General features: G+C 39.1%; 2 protein-coding genes across 2 annotated transcripts in view; one reads left to right on the top strand and one right to left on the bottom strand.

Annotated features, from left to right (window-relative positions):
- Positions 1-209: 209 nt before the first annotated feature.
- Positions 210-4,086, top strand: LOC138024335 (doublesex- and mab-3-related transcription factor 3-like). The gene is made up of 2 exons (XM_068871496.1): positions 210-601; positions 3,276-4,086. Exons 1-2 carry the CDS (start codon positions 277-279, stop codon positions 3,971-3,973), a joined length of 1,023 nt encoding a protein of 340 aa, XP_068727597.1. The 5' UTR covers positions 210-276; the 3' UTR covers positions 3,974-4,086.
- A 1,066-nt stretch (positions 4,087-5,152) lies between these two features.
- The window catches only part of LOC138024334 (protein wntless homolog), a 17,149-nt gene continuing 9,801 nt past the window's right edge, over positions 5,153-12,500 (bottom strand). The window contains exons 8-13 of the mRNA XM_068871494.1: positions 11,939-12,036; positions 11,155-11,218; positions 10,453-10,596; positions 8,668-8,806; positions 8,181-8,273; positions 5,153-5,487 (exon numbers count right to left, since the gene is read on the bottom strand). Coding sequence (XP_068727595.1) covers positions 5,363-5,487; positions 8,181-8,273; positions 8,668-8,806; positions 10,453-10,596; positions 11,155-11,218; positions 11,939-12,036 — 663 coding nt within the window. The 3' untranslated portion in view covers positions 5,153-5,362. The remainder of the gene's footprint in view (positions 5,488-8,180; positions 8,274-8,667; positions 8,807-10,452; positions 10,597-11,154; positions 11,219-11,938; positions 12,037-12,500) is intronic.

The raw sequence follows: 12,500 nt of genomic DNA, 5'->3' as shown, positions 1-12,500 counted from the left end.
TAACGAGAATTTAAAGCGACCTAGTGAATGGCAAATATCATTTTATCTCATTAATCGCATGTTGTACCAATGTCTGTGGTTTTAATTTCAACTAAATATATGCTAATTATTATGCTAGTTCATGAGAACCAGTCTTTGAACAATACAAAGTTGTGATTTACGTCCTTTGGGCATTCAAAAATTCAGGTCACGTGACAGAGAAGTTTCAGTCTTGCCGTTTAAAAATCAGCGCGCGGAAGCGACGAAATCGATCGAAGTTCTTCATCGAAACCGAACATGCAGGAGATCAAAGAGGAAAACCAGGACAGTCCGGCAGATTTAAAAATGGCAGCGTCAAACAGAAACCCTAAATGTACGCGATGTAGGAATCATGGCATTTTATCAGACCTTCGCGGGCACAAGCATCAATGCCGCTTCAAGGACTGTACTTGTATGGATTGTAGAACAGTTGCCGAAAGGCAGCGTTTAACAGCGGCCAGGATTGCTTTGTTTCGGCAACAGAAAGGCAATGAAGCTGATATGATTGTAAACTCTACAGAGCTGGATCAGATGGAGTCAGGACTTACAAACGGATGGATGAATGGGGACGAACACAGAGAAGGTCAGTCGAGAAATCTAGCTGTTACAAAAAAATTGTTGTCGTGTATATAGTACATTAGCGTGAGTGTTCCCCAAAACTAATCCAGTTTGTACCAAGAAGCAACATTAAGCTCTTCTACATTTAGTTTGGAAGCTACAAACAAGCACAAATGTGATTGGAATAACTCGTAAATTTTAAATACCGTATTGCTGCGTTTAATCGGCGTCTGTGTTTTGAAACTAAAATTACGAAGCGCCGCCACACGAGGGCAACGTGGACAGAAGCATTTTGCATTTCAGTTGAACTACGCGCACCAAAAAATGTGTTATTAGAATTGGTTTCCATGACCAAACAAGCGTCGATGGAGCGAAAGCTTGCTGATTTTGCAAAAAAAAGAAAAAAACGATTACTTTAAATCGGCAGGGCGAAAAGTAAAAATAGTGAAATGAAATCCGTCTGCATTCGCTTCCGATCACGTCCGCTGCGTTCTGCTTAACGGAACGGCGAACACGGACAATTGCGCTTAGGCGCGTCTCATTCACAAAAGGGGAAGAACAGCAAGAACAAAAAATATTCAAAGTTTTGTAGAACTCCAGAAAAAGTGCATATTTCTTTAGAAAATCACTATAGCTGTCAGCCGTCACAACTTTACAAGAGCATAACTGAATTGCCTTCTTGGGCAAGCAATGCACATTTTTTCTTCTGATGGATCACTGATTTCGTCAGAAAGAATATCTTTGATCATTTTAAGTTCCTCGCCTATACAATGAAACTGACGGCAAGTTTCGTGTTTTTTTTTTTGAGAAATCGTTCGGAAAACCCGACACTTTCTTCATTGGAATTTCATTAATATTACCGAATTGTGCAAGTCTTTTTTCGAGATTCGAGTTTTTTAAGTCAATATAAATTTTCTTAACCGGTGATTACACTTTACCTTTACATCGATTTTCGCTTTATAAACATCCAAAAGTATTATACAATTCTTACTTTCTCTTCTTTCTAGTTTGAACAAAATTTACGCGTAAAACGAAACAATACAATCTTACTTGGTCGGCAGTTTTGTCACACATAAAAAAAATTTGTCACGTAGGCGGCCATTAAAAAGAGCTTCAGTTCAGCGTCCCAGTGTTTGCCATTGCGCAAATACGGAATAAATTCATTTTGCCTTCTGTTGGCGGAATGTGATGTAAGATTCTTGGCTTGAGTGTTTTTTTTTTTTTTTTTTTGTAAGGGCAAATCAATTTCTTTCCGCGTTCCGCGTCCAAGGAAACCCGTGCCACCCTCTTCTGTAATCAAGCTTTGAAGTGAAAGCTATTCCTTTGCAAAAAACAAAACGCCTTTAGAAAGAAAAACAATGGAAGAACTTCGAAACAATGGAGGACATTCGGGTCACGCTCCACTAACTCGTAAGTTACACAAAGGAGGATAGCTAAGATGGGAAGAAAGTTTATTAAAAAAAAAAAAATCGAAATTAAACACAACGTTTTTAATTCGATCTTTCAAGCAGGAAAAAATCTTTTCCAGGAAATCCTTTCTTCTAGCATTTCCGCAGAATTTGTTTCACGTCTTAATTGCGCAATCAGGAGCTATTGTTCCAAATTCATTTTATCTTGTCGCTAATTGCTCACCGATTTTATACAATGTCTTCCACGCTATTAGAGTTACTTTCGTATGACCTTGAAAAAGTGTTCGCATTTGTTTCACGGACCAGTGTTTGGCAAGATTAAAACAAAGCTTCTTCTAACTCCCAACATGAGCAGTAAACAGTTCGATTGCCCAATCACATTACTGCATTTCAAATAAAACGTCAAAGCGAGACTGCAGAAAGTTCCGTGGAGAGATGACGTTTGCATTCGCTTTCGCTAAGCCAATGAAAATTCGCACTCGTTTGTCTTTCGATAAGCCAACTAAATGTTTTGCATTTTTGTTTACGTTCTGTTTTTACGTTTATTTTTCAACGTCATATGAACGTCACTGTAACTTCCATTGTCAACGCTAATTAGTGATGACGCTAAGTTTCAAGGCTTGAAATTAACCCTATCGGGGAATGAATTTTCTTTTTAGTCTTAAATGATGTGTTTTTCAAGTTGGATAAGTTTGATAGAATCGTGCAATTAAATTGTTTAGTTCATTCGTACAATTAACAAACGTCGAGACGAGAGTTAAAAGCACTGGTAAAAACATTCTTTGGTTCAAACCATTTCCACGGAAACATCGTTTGAAACTTTTATTATTGAAAAATCTCGAGGATGTCGTCCAACTTGTGCCTGCCCTTTTTTGAAATTCTCCACAGTCAAAATGAAGTTGCGCTGGTGACATAAATTGGCTGTAGTCATTCATGAAGCAAAAAAGGGTCTTAAGCTTTGACCTCCAGGAAACTTTACCTTTTACTACCTTCGGAAGTTCAGAGCTGTTCATTTGCCATGGTACCTAAACAGAAGTGCGATCATATAGGTCCGCAATGTGTGCATATGTCTGTCCGCCAAACAAGTCCAGCCAATGAATTCTGGCTACAAAATAAATGTTAGAAATGATGGCCCCTAAAATAGATCTGAACTGTTTTAGATCTTTAAAGACTTGGTTCGGAACACCGAGTCAATACGTGCTTTGAGTTGAGAGTCCCTCGAAGCCCTCGTCATTTTAATTTCAACAGTTTCAAAAGCAAATAAAGCTCAACATTTTGTTTTCGTTCTAGGAATACTTAAACGTAAAAACAGCCTCGGACGAGAAAACGACGTCGCAAGTCCAGAGAGCTCTGATAGTGACTATAGCAGTGCACCGCCATCAGCATCTAAGAGACAACACACAGAATCCCCTTTGACACTTCCTACGGTAACTCCGCCCCCTACGGATATTCTAGCCCGGGCGTTCCCTGGGTTATCTCACTCTGTGATAGAACACGTGTTAAAAGGTTGTAACGGGAACGTTCTCCAAGCTATAGAAGTCATCGTGAAGTATAGCGGCAACCGACCGGGAACAAATGGCTTTTTTGGCAACCAGAATCTACTTCAGACTCAGTTACCCACTGATATGAATCCCCAGGCACCCCCACACGTGCCTGTACCAACCACAGGGTCTCTACCCCCGCTATTTAAGTTCAATTACGTAAATGGACAGTACAGATATCTGATGCAGCCATCTTTAATGCCACTGACGTCATACATGCTACCTACACCGAATGGTCTAGGACTTCCGTTTCCCCAGTTCCCTGTTGACATGCAGAATCATCAATTCAGGCCAGTGGAAAACACACCGGAAGCGGAAGTGACCGATGAAAACGGAACTTGCGAAACAATGAAACCTGTTGTAGGGGTCTGTAAAAGTTGTGGACAAGATACAAATCCGGAAGAAAATCCGTGCGCTTCCTGCGAAGCATCGTGTAATCGCAAATAGATCCTTCACCACCCACCATATTACATCTTTTCCATTATGTCGATCCAATATCATATCACCCACCCTGAGAGGGAGGACCAGTCTAAAAAAAAAAGGAACAGTTTAACGGGAACAGAAATAATTTTAATTTTTCAAAGATGTTCATAGTAAACGACTTTTAAATTGAATCGTTAATTTTGCTAGACATCGATATTGTTTCTTAGGAGAAGATTTTCTTTTATGGTACTCGCTTTCAGTAATTTTCACATTCGTTGTAAGTAATCATTTTATATTTTATTTGGTACTAAATTGTTCATAGGCAATTTCTTTTTTGTAAACAAGCAAGTTTTTTTTTTTTATGACAACTAAACAACACGTTCTTGTTGGTATTATTTTCAAAGAGAGTAGCTTCCAATCTGCGGCGCCGCGCATAGTTGGGCAAGTAGGACAAGCCAAGACTATCACTGCTGCTTAGTGTCTCAAGGAGATTTCCGGCGTTCAGCTTTTTCGTATTTTTAACTGAAATTGTTCGAGTGCTAATTTCAAGACCATTTTATATCGCTGCTGCGCTGTTAGAGAACTGGAGTAAAGAAAACTGGCGGATTACAAAGGAAATTCTGGTTCATTGATGTGTATCAGTGAGTCACATCCAAGTTTTACAATTGATATGCATCGGGAAAGCGAGCACAGGGAAAAAAGAACGACTGAGAAACGGGTGAGAAATGTATGAAGGGGTGAAAACTGAACGAAGAAATGAAACTGAAAGAAAAAGTTGAAATTAACTTTGGCATCAATCAATGATTAAAAAGTCTGAGCTCAGAATCTCTGCATCCTGTTTACACTAAAACCGGTGTTCGTTCAGTCGTATTGTTAATGCCATTACAATTTGCCAGAAAAATTCTGATCACATTACAAAGAGATTTCAAGTTGCTAGAAGACGCCGGCATAAGGGAATAGTCTATTCTCAACGTCATTGTTTACATTTTGTCTTATTAAAGTTCGTTCACAGAACTGAAGGCATCATACCTTTTAAAAAGGTTGACGTCAAAAGTTAATAGAACTTGTCAAACTTGGTTAAATCTCCAATTTAGTATCAGTGCTAAGAGAGGATCTTGTGTACCGGGTTCAAATTTTCAGAGATAGCTCACTAGACGGCTGACTAGAAAACGATAGCCTTTTGTGCTCATGTGGCAAACAATGTAAACAAATATTCCTCTGTTATATATTTTAAACAAAATGGTGTAGTGAATTTCTTGTATTCACTACAAGGAACGATTTCACAGTTTCTTAAATTAAGCAAAGTAATCGCCAGCAAAATTACACAAGAACGCTTAGTTTCAATTCGGTGTTAACCTTGAATGGGACAAGTTGGCCATTCTTCTAAGCAAGAGCAATACTTGGTATTACAAATTAATCCCGAGCGGTTTTTCCAGTGAACTGGTACACCACAGACTCTTCGGCTTCTCCATCTGTTACGCGAACCTCTGTGCGGGTGCGCAGTTCTAATTTTTCATTCTCCTCTGTTACGTCTCCATCTGCAAAGGATGGAATAAGGTCACGTAAGTGGCTTAGTTGCACAAATAAAAGTCCCTGAATACAGAATGAATATATTTCAAGTGGTGGCGAAAGAGAGAGAAGTGATCCTAGTATTAATCTGGACAATACAGGTTTTGCACAGCAGCCATGTTGCATGGCAGGAACAATGGATTCTTTTTCCTATGGGAACAAATGTTCTTTCCAATGCAAAACAATTTCATTGTTCCTGCCATGCAATATGGCTGCCGTGCAAAACCTCAATAGACCACTTTAAAAATAACATAATACTCTTTCTTTGCCCTCCAAAATTTTGCATAAGCATTGTTTCCAGTTTCTCTTGGGACTTACAATGGTCCCAAGACAAAATAAAAACAATGCTTATGCAAAATATGGAGGGCAAACAAAGAGTATTATGGTATTTTTAAAGTGGCCTATTTGAGCAATAGCCCTTTTCACGTTTAGTTTTTCTCATTTGTATTACAATGTAATCTAGCATGTATGTGAGGCAATTTCGGGCTACTTTGTAATTTTCACCCGAAATTGCCTCGCATTCACGTTAGATTACATGGATTGTGATGCAAATGAAAAAAACTAACCGTGAAAAGGGCTATTCGCTACTTTCGCAAATCCCATAATACATCTTGTTTAACCCCCAAAATTTTGCATAATAATTGTTTGCAATTTCTCGTGGGACATGAAGACGTCCCAAGAGAAATCGAAAACAATGATTACGTAAAATCTTGGGGGGGGGGGGGGGGGGATAAACAAGGTGAAATTATGGGATTTGCGAAAGTGGAGAATAGGCCATTTCCGAGTTCATGTCTGCCTCCTCTTCCAAGCGAGTCTAAGTGCAAAGTATTTGAGATGGTAATTAATTATACTTTACATATGAAAAGTAATTTTCATAACGAAAACTTCGCACTTAGATTCGCTTTGAAGAGGAGGCAGACATGAACTCGGAAATGGCGTATTCTTGGTTTGCATCCACGTGATGAGGCGGCCATGTTGATGTACAAAAAAAAAATAGAAAATGACCCCACAGGTTTTGTATAAGAATAGAGTCAAATTCCCAAAAGGCATTTTACTGAATTGTTCTGTACACCAACATGGCCGCCGTGACGTCATATGCAAACCATCAATAGACCATTTTCGAGTTCTCACGGCTGGACTGGATCTAACATGAAATGGAGGCTGATGCGGGCAAATCTTTTCAAATGCAAATTAATTTGCCCGCATTAGCCTCCATTTCATGCTAGATCCAGTCCAACCGTTAGAATACGAAACTGTCCTATTGCAGTGTCTCTTTTTAACACCTGAAAAATTCAGGTGGTTTCAAAGGGTTGGGAACCCATGATCCTCCGCGATGCAGGTGCAATGGTTAAGATCTACCGACGGAGATATGAAGTCCTTTGACGGGAACACGTGAACACAACAACCCGATTTGCTCCCAACTGGGTGGCTTCATAGCTCCATGATTACTTTCCAAATCAAAGCCAATGCGCAATACTTTATTATAAGGCTGTTTATTGGTTTGGCATCAAGGTGCTATGTAATTTATTCACCGAAGAAGTAAATCAGCTTATGTCCATGACGAATGAAGCTTTTGTTCAATACGTATATCGTTAGCATATAACAGCAAAGAATTATTACAACATTGCAATACAAATACCGAAAAAATGCTTTGGGATTTTCAAGTGGTAAATCGTACAGAAAAAAATGTATTTTGGTTTCATTTCTTGCCTATTCGCAATATTGCGTTTTCACTCACGTAACCAGTTACCTTGTTTTCCACTGAAACAAAAGAAAACGTTTGCATGATAATAGAGCTCAATTACCAGAGGATTAGTTGGGTACAACAAGATGGCCGCCGTTCTATTGTTTTGGAACGCCAACATGGCTGCCACTACATCACGTGAAAACACTCTATGGATGATTTGCAACCAATCTCTAGCGACACAGATAACAATGACGTAATGCTACAAAAGGAGCTAATGAGCGATCTTGGGTGATAACCATTCAGCCAAGAATTCACGAAATTTCGGTTAAATGTCAAATAGAACAGTCATTTTTCGGAAAATACGTTTGGAAAACGTGGAGTACCTTCAGAGGTACTCCTGAGGTAATGCCTGGGAACCAAGCCTCGAAAATAACACATTTTAATGGTAAGAGCACTTAAGTTCGGTTGGTTGGTTGGTATTCTTGGAAAATCACTTACCATTATGCAACAGTCACCCCAACCAGGATTTTTCAACAAATGGTAGGGTCACCTCGCAGCTCTTACAAGGTCTCACCTGATTGGAGACCACTCTTGAGATTTAACAAAAGAACAAATAACAGAAACAATGGACCCTGGGCCTAAAACAAAAGGGCCATTGTTTCTGTTACCCTAGGCCTAAAACAAAAGGGCAATTGTTTCTGTTATTTGTTCTTTTGTTAAACCTCAAGGGTGGTCTCCAATCAGGTGAGACCTTGTAGGAGCTGCGAGGCTACCGAAATGGTAAGCACCCCTTTTGCTTTCGTCCACCAAAATGGCGGCGATGACGTAACGTGAAGTTTGGGATTTTTTATGCCTTCATGACAAGCAGCAGCATGTCAGTTTCGCGTAAACACGATGCTACATCTCTCTTGTATTTCGACCCCACCGATTCTACGAATACGACTCGACTGTACAGGTTTTAAACGAGTTATTTACCAGTTACTGGGGAAGCACTTGATGGCGCGTACAAGATAACCACCGCGAAAACGTAGACATTCCACATGCCATAAATTCCAGTAATCAGAGCACCTGTGCCCAAGAAAAAACGAAAAAAATAAAACAAAAAAACAACTTGTTACTACTATGAACAATTGTTACTTGTCAGCACGTTGAAAATCTAATGATAAGGTGGTAAAAAATTAAACGTCTCCTTTGATCGCAGCTACGACGTTTGGTTTTCTGATTTCGAGACAACAGGTACACGAAACCCAAATCGGCGATTCGCAACAGACGGAGACAGATAATGACCCAATCAGAACGCAAAGCTGATAAATGCATCGCCAAGCGCGGGAAAATGCGTACGAGCAATGGTTTTGCTCTTGACTGATTGGCTGAGAAACTGGCGCGTGATTTTTGAGCCAATCACCAAAACAGGTGTAGAAATGTAGAAGCAGAGCTATGTGTGGTAAAAGCTGTTTCTTACTTGATATCTCCACTGTAGCTTCTTCTTCTCCGAATTTCCACTGAGCCTCGTTGATGTTTGAAATTATAAAGAACGCCACAGTCAGCCCAGCACAAAGGACTGTAACTACCATCAAGAATTCAAAACGGTATATCAACCCCTGAAATAAAAAAAGGAAAGATTGGGTACTATGGGTACTATATTAAAGGAGCAAAAAACTTAGGTACTAGAGAACTATTTACTGAAAAACTGCCGACCTGCACAGAGGTCTGTGAAACCATATTTCTGTTAAAAAAGATCGGTTGCAATCCATGTCCAAAATTCGACAATGCGTTGCTTGTATATTATTGTTATTGTTTTTGTGTGCCCCTGTAAGTGCACTACACACTATGTCACCGGGTTGTAAGAGTGTAAGAGTCCGTGGTGACGATAGGCCCGCACCGCGTGCATAACTCACGAAAATAAACAGGTCTGGGCAAGAATTTGTGACGCTGATGAATACTAAAGCAGCTGCTATTTCCAAAAAAAAGATGGAATTAACTGGTGATAAATAACCTCGTCTAGGAGAGTGAATTTTTGACTTTGCAGAAACAATGGTCAACCTCAAGAGTTAGACGATTGTGATATTTTGCGTTGAATTCGTACATTTCTTGTCAAACATTATAACACTTGAAAGAAAAAAAAGCACACTAACAAAAACAAAACCCCGGTGTCTTGTCATAATTTCGCGAGTTGTTAGTAACCAAGCAAGATAACTTGATCATGGCGGCCGCTGAAATCTACGTCACTTTCGATTTTGCGATTTACTTGAGCAGCCAATAGTACAATAGAAAAATTAAACGAAGCAAAAATCTCCCAAAATGTTTTTCACTGATGGTAACTTAGTTCGCATTTTTTTAGGCGTTTTTTTTTCGGTCCATTGTTTCTGACAGAAAGTCGTATACTTTGAGGTCACCCATCAAAATATCAACCCCGTCGGACAGGACTTAACTTCAGTGAACGTTTGCCTTGGAAAGCTATCACAGGCTTGTGGTGATAAAAAAGTTGCAAGGGGACTTGAAAATGATCTCCATTTTCTTTTATTTTCTTCAATCTTTCTGAGCTTAGTATTTTACTAGTAACCACATGTCTTCTCAGGGGGCTATTTACCTAAGACGTCTACCATGGCACTACAATACGTATTTTCAAAGTTTTCACAAAATTTTGAAAATACAAGTGAAATTAATCCTTAATTGCACGAGGGCACAATGCGATTACATGTTCATCACATAAAGGGCAAAATTATCGAGGGAAGCCCGTTCAGTGCCGCAACAAATGACAATCAACACGTTCCCATTCGGTTAAAGTTCAATTCAATAAATCGTTGCTGTCAACAGAAATATCGCTTCAAAGTTAATTTATATGTGGACAAAAAAGTAGTTTGATCTGGAACATGATTCTCTTGTAACTTCACTTGCTCTGGATAAGCAACTATTAACCAATCAAGATCAAGTAATCATGCCCTCTTAATTACCAAAAGTGCCCTCGTGATTAAGTAAAAATGTCCTCCGTCTCAGACAATCAGCATTCAGTAATTTTGTGATAAACAATTTAAAAATTAAAGTGTTAGAAACTTATGTAAATACTAAAAGACTGAATATATAAGCTAAATTAAGATTACATATAAAAGAGTTAACTATCATAAAAAAGATTCCACAGGGAAAACGCTAAAACTATAAAAAGTAGCCGATTCTGGATAATTATGATACTAAAGGAATCCTATAAACCAGAAAAAAACATCTGATACCAACGAACGATGCCACTTACCCTGTACTGTAACTGCCTTGCACGTGACATAGTAGGTATGGCAGCTCGCTTACCCCGGATGTTCCAAAACACTCTGAACACCATAACACAGAGAAACAAAAAGTACAGACTTGCGCAAACTGCCGCAAAAATTATGAACCCGTACTTGATTGAGTTAACGAAACACTTCGAAAGAAGGAAAATGATAGTCTGGTCATAGAAACTAAAGACTAGTTAGTCGGCCTCAAACTCAAGCGTATAGCGCTAGGTTTTGACGATTACCGAACTAAAATTCGACTCATCCCTCAGCCAATCAAGAGCAATTATTAGTCGCGCTGCATTCTAAGCCAATCACAACCAATTGTAATTTCCTCTTACGCGCACCCGCGATAAGGGTCGGCTACAGGTATTTGCTTTGCGGTGCGATTTGCTCAATATTGATTGTGTTCGTTAATGGAGATGTCCCGAAACATCTTACTCGTCCTGCACTTTTCAAGACAAACGCTACAAAACCAAAACACCTTTTCATAAGGCAAATCCCGACATATACGTTGGTGCTGAAGCCTAGGCAGCAAAGACATCTGCGTATCCCATATACGCATTATCCAAACCTTTTGCAGCAAAGTACCGATATTTCTTGTATCAGGAATAATGTTTTTGGTTTGAAAGATGTTACAGTACCACTGCTTTAACAACAATGTCTACAGGACTGTGAAAGGATACAGCGGCATTGCTTCCCAATTTAGTGGCCCAAATTGAATGAAAAGCATTGTGCAGCTGATAGCCCCTGAAATAAAAGACAAAACAGATATTTTAAAACACTTCGGTCATTCTACTGGCCCCAGTTGTTCAAACGATGGAAAGCACTTTGCCCAATCAAAAAGGACGTAGACAATCAAGTAAACCAATAAAAACTCGAAGTAATTACACGTAGCCGACACAAAGCGCGGAAAAATGTGCATGCGCGAGTTACGATTGGTTTTGGTTTCACCTCTGATTGGATGAAAAAGTGGCGCGAGAACTTTGAACCAATCACTGAGTGAAGTCATGCAAAACCAAAGCAATTCGCTAATTACTTTTGACACTCCGTTGACAATCCAGTAAACCTTGATCAAAACTCGAAGTAATTACACATAGCCAACACAAACAGCGGTCCAGTGGATAGAGCGCTGATTTCGAAAATTCACTGTGCGCTTTCGGCCAATCAGAAAAGAGATAGTGACTTCAATGCATAATACTACAAATGCAGCACGTCTGATTTATGATTCTGGTCCCATCAATAGAAAACAAGTCAGCACGGTTTGGAAGGGTATATTTCTTTAAGATTTTTTGCGTTGACAGAAATGCTTTGCATAGGCTAGTAAGAATGTTTTGCATATTGGCTACATTGCAAAAATATTAAAATGCACCGGTAGGCTTGAGTTTTAAATACAAAAAATGTCGAAATCAATCACCTTGAACAGAGGGACCATAATCTTGTGTAAGTTAACAAGAAACATAAGGTTACCTCTCACACAAATCAAACACAAGTAGAGAAAGACATCCAAATCCAATTGCTCCGAGCGGTTTCCAATAAGACTTCAGTCTGTTTCGTTCTGGTTGATCCTGTAATAGATAAAGTTCAGTTTAAAACACTTGATTCTCAGTGGTGGTGATCTCTCTTATGAGAATCTATTTTTCTGTAGCAGCTGAGCTATGGTGGTAAAGGAAAGTTTATATTCAATATCATCATCACCAGAAAGGTAAAAATAATAATAATTATTATTATTAGTATAAATACACAGGTGATTATACAAAATCGCACGTTCTCATTAGCTCGCTATCTCAGATTATCAGCCGTTAATCACCTCGACGGACAAAATGGCTGCCACTAGTCGTTTTGCCACTGTAAGTGAAGATGATTTCACATTGAAATTTTTTTTTTCTCTTTTTTGAAATAATCACCTGTATATTTATACTGAAACAATTATTCCCCTCAGGTTCAGTGATTATTGGTGAATATTCACCCTCGACTTGGTCTCGGTGAATATTCACCGATAATCACTTCGACTTCGGCGAATAATTGTTCA

Source organism: Montipora capricornis, chromosome 11, assembly GCF_036669925.1.
Source record: "Montipora capricornis isolate CH-2021 chromosome 11, ASM3666992v2, whole genome shotgun sequence".
In the NCBI taxonomy this organism is placed as follows: Eukaryota; Metazoa; Cnidaria; class Anthozoa; order Scleractinia; family Acroporidae; genus Montipora; species Montipora capricornis.
The sequence above is the reverse complement of the archived record's forward strand: the minus strand, read 5'-3'. Positions and strand labels throughout refer to the sequence as shown.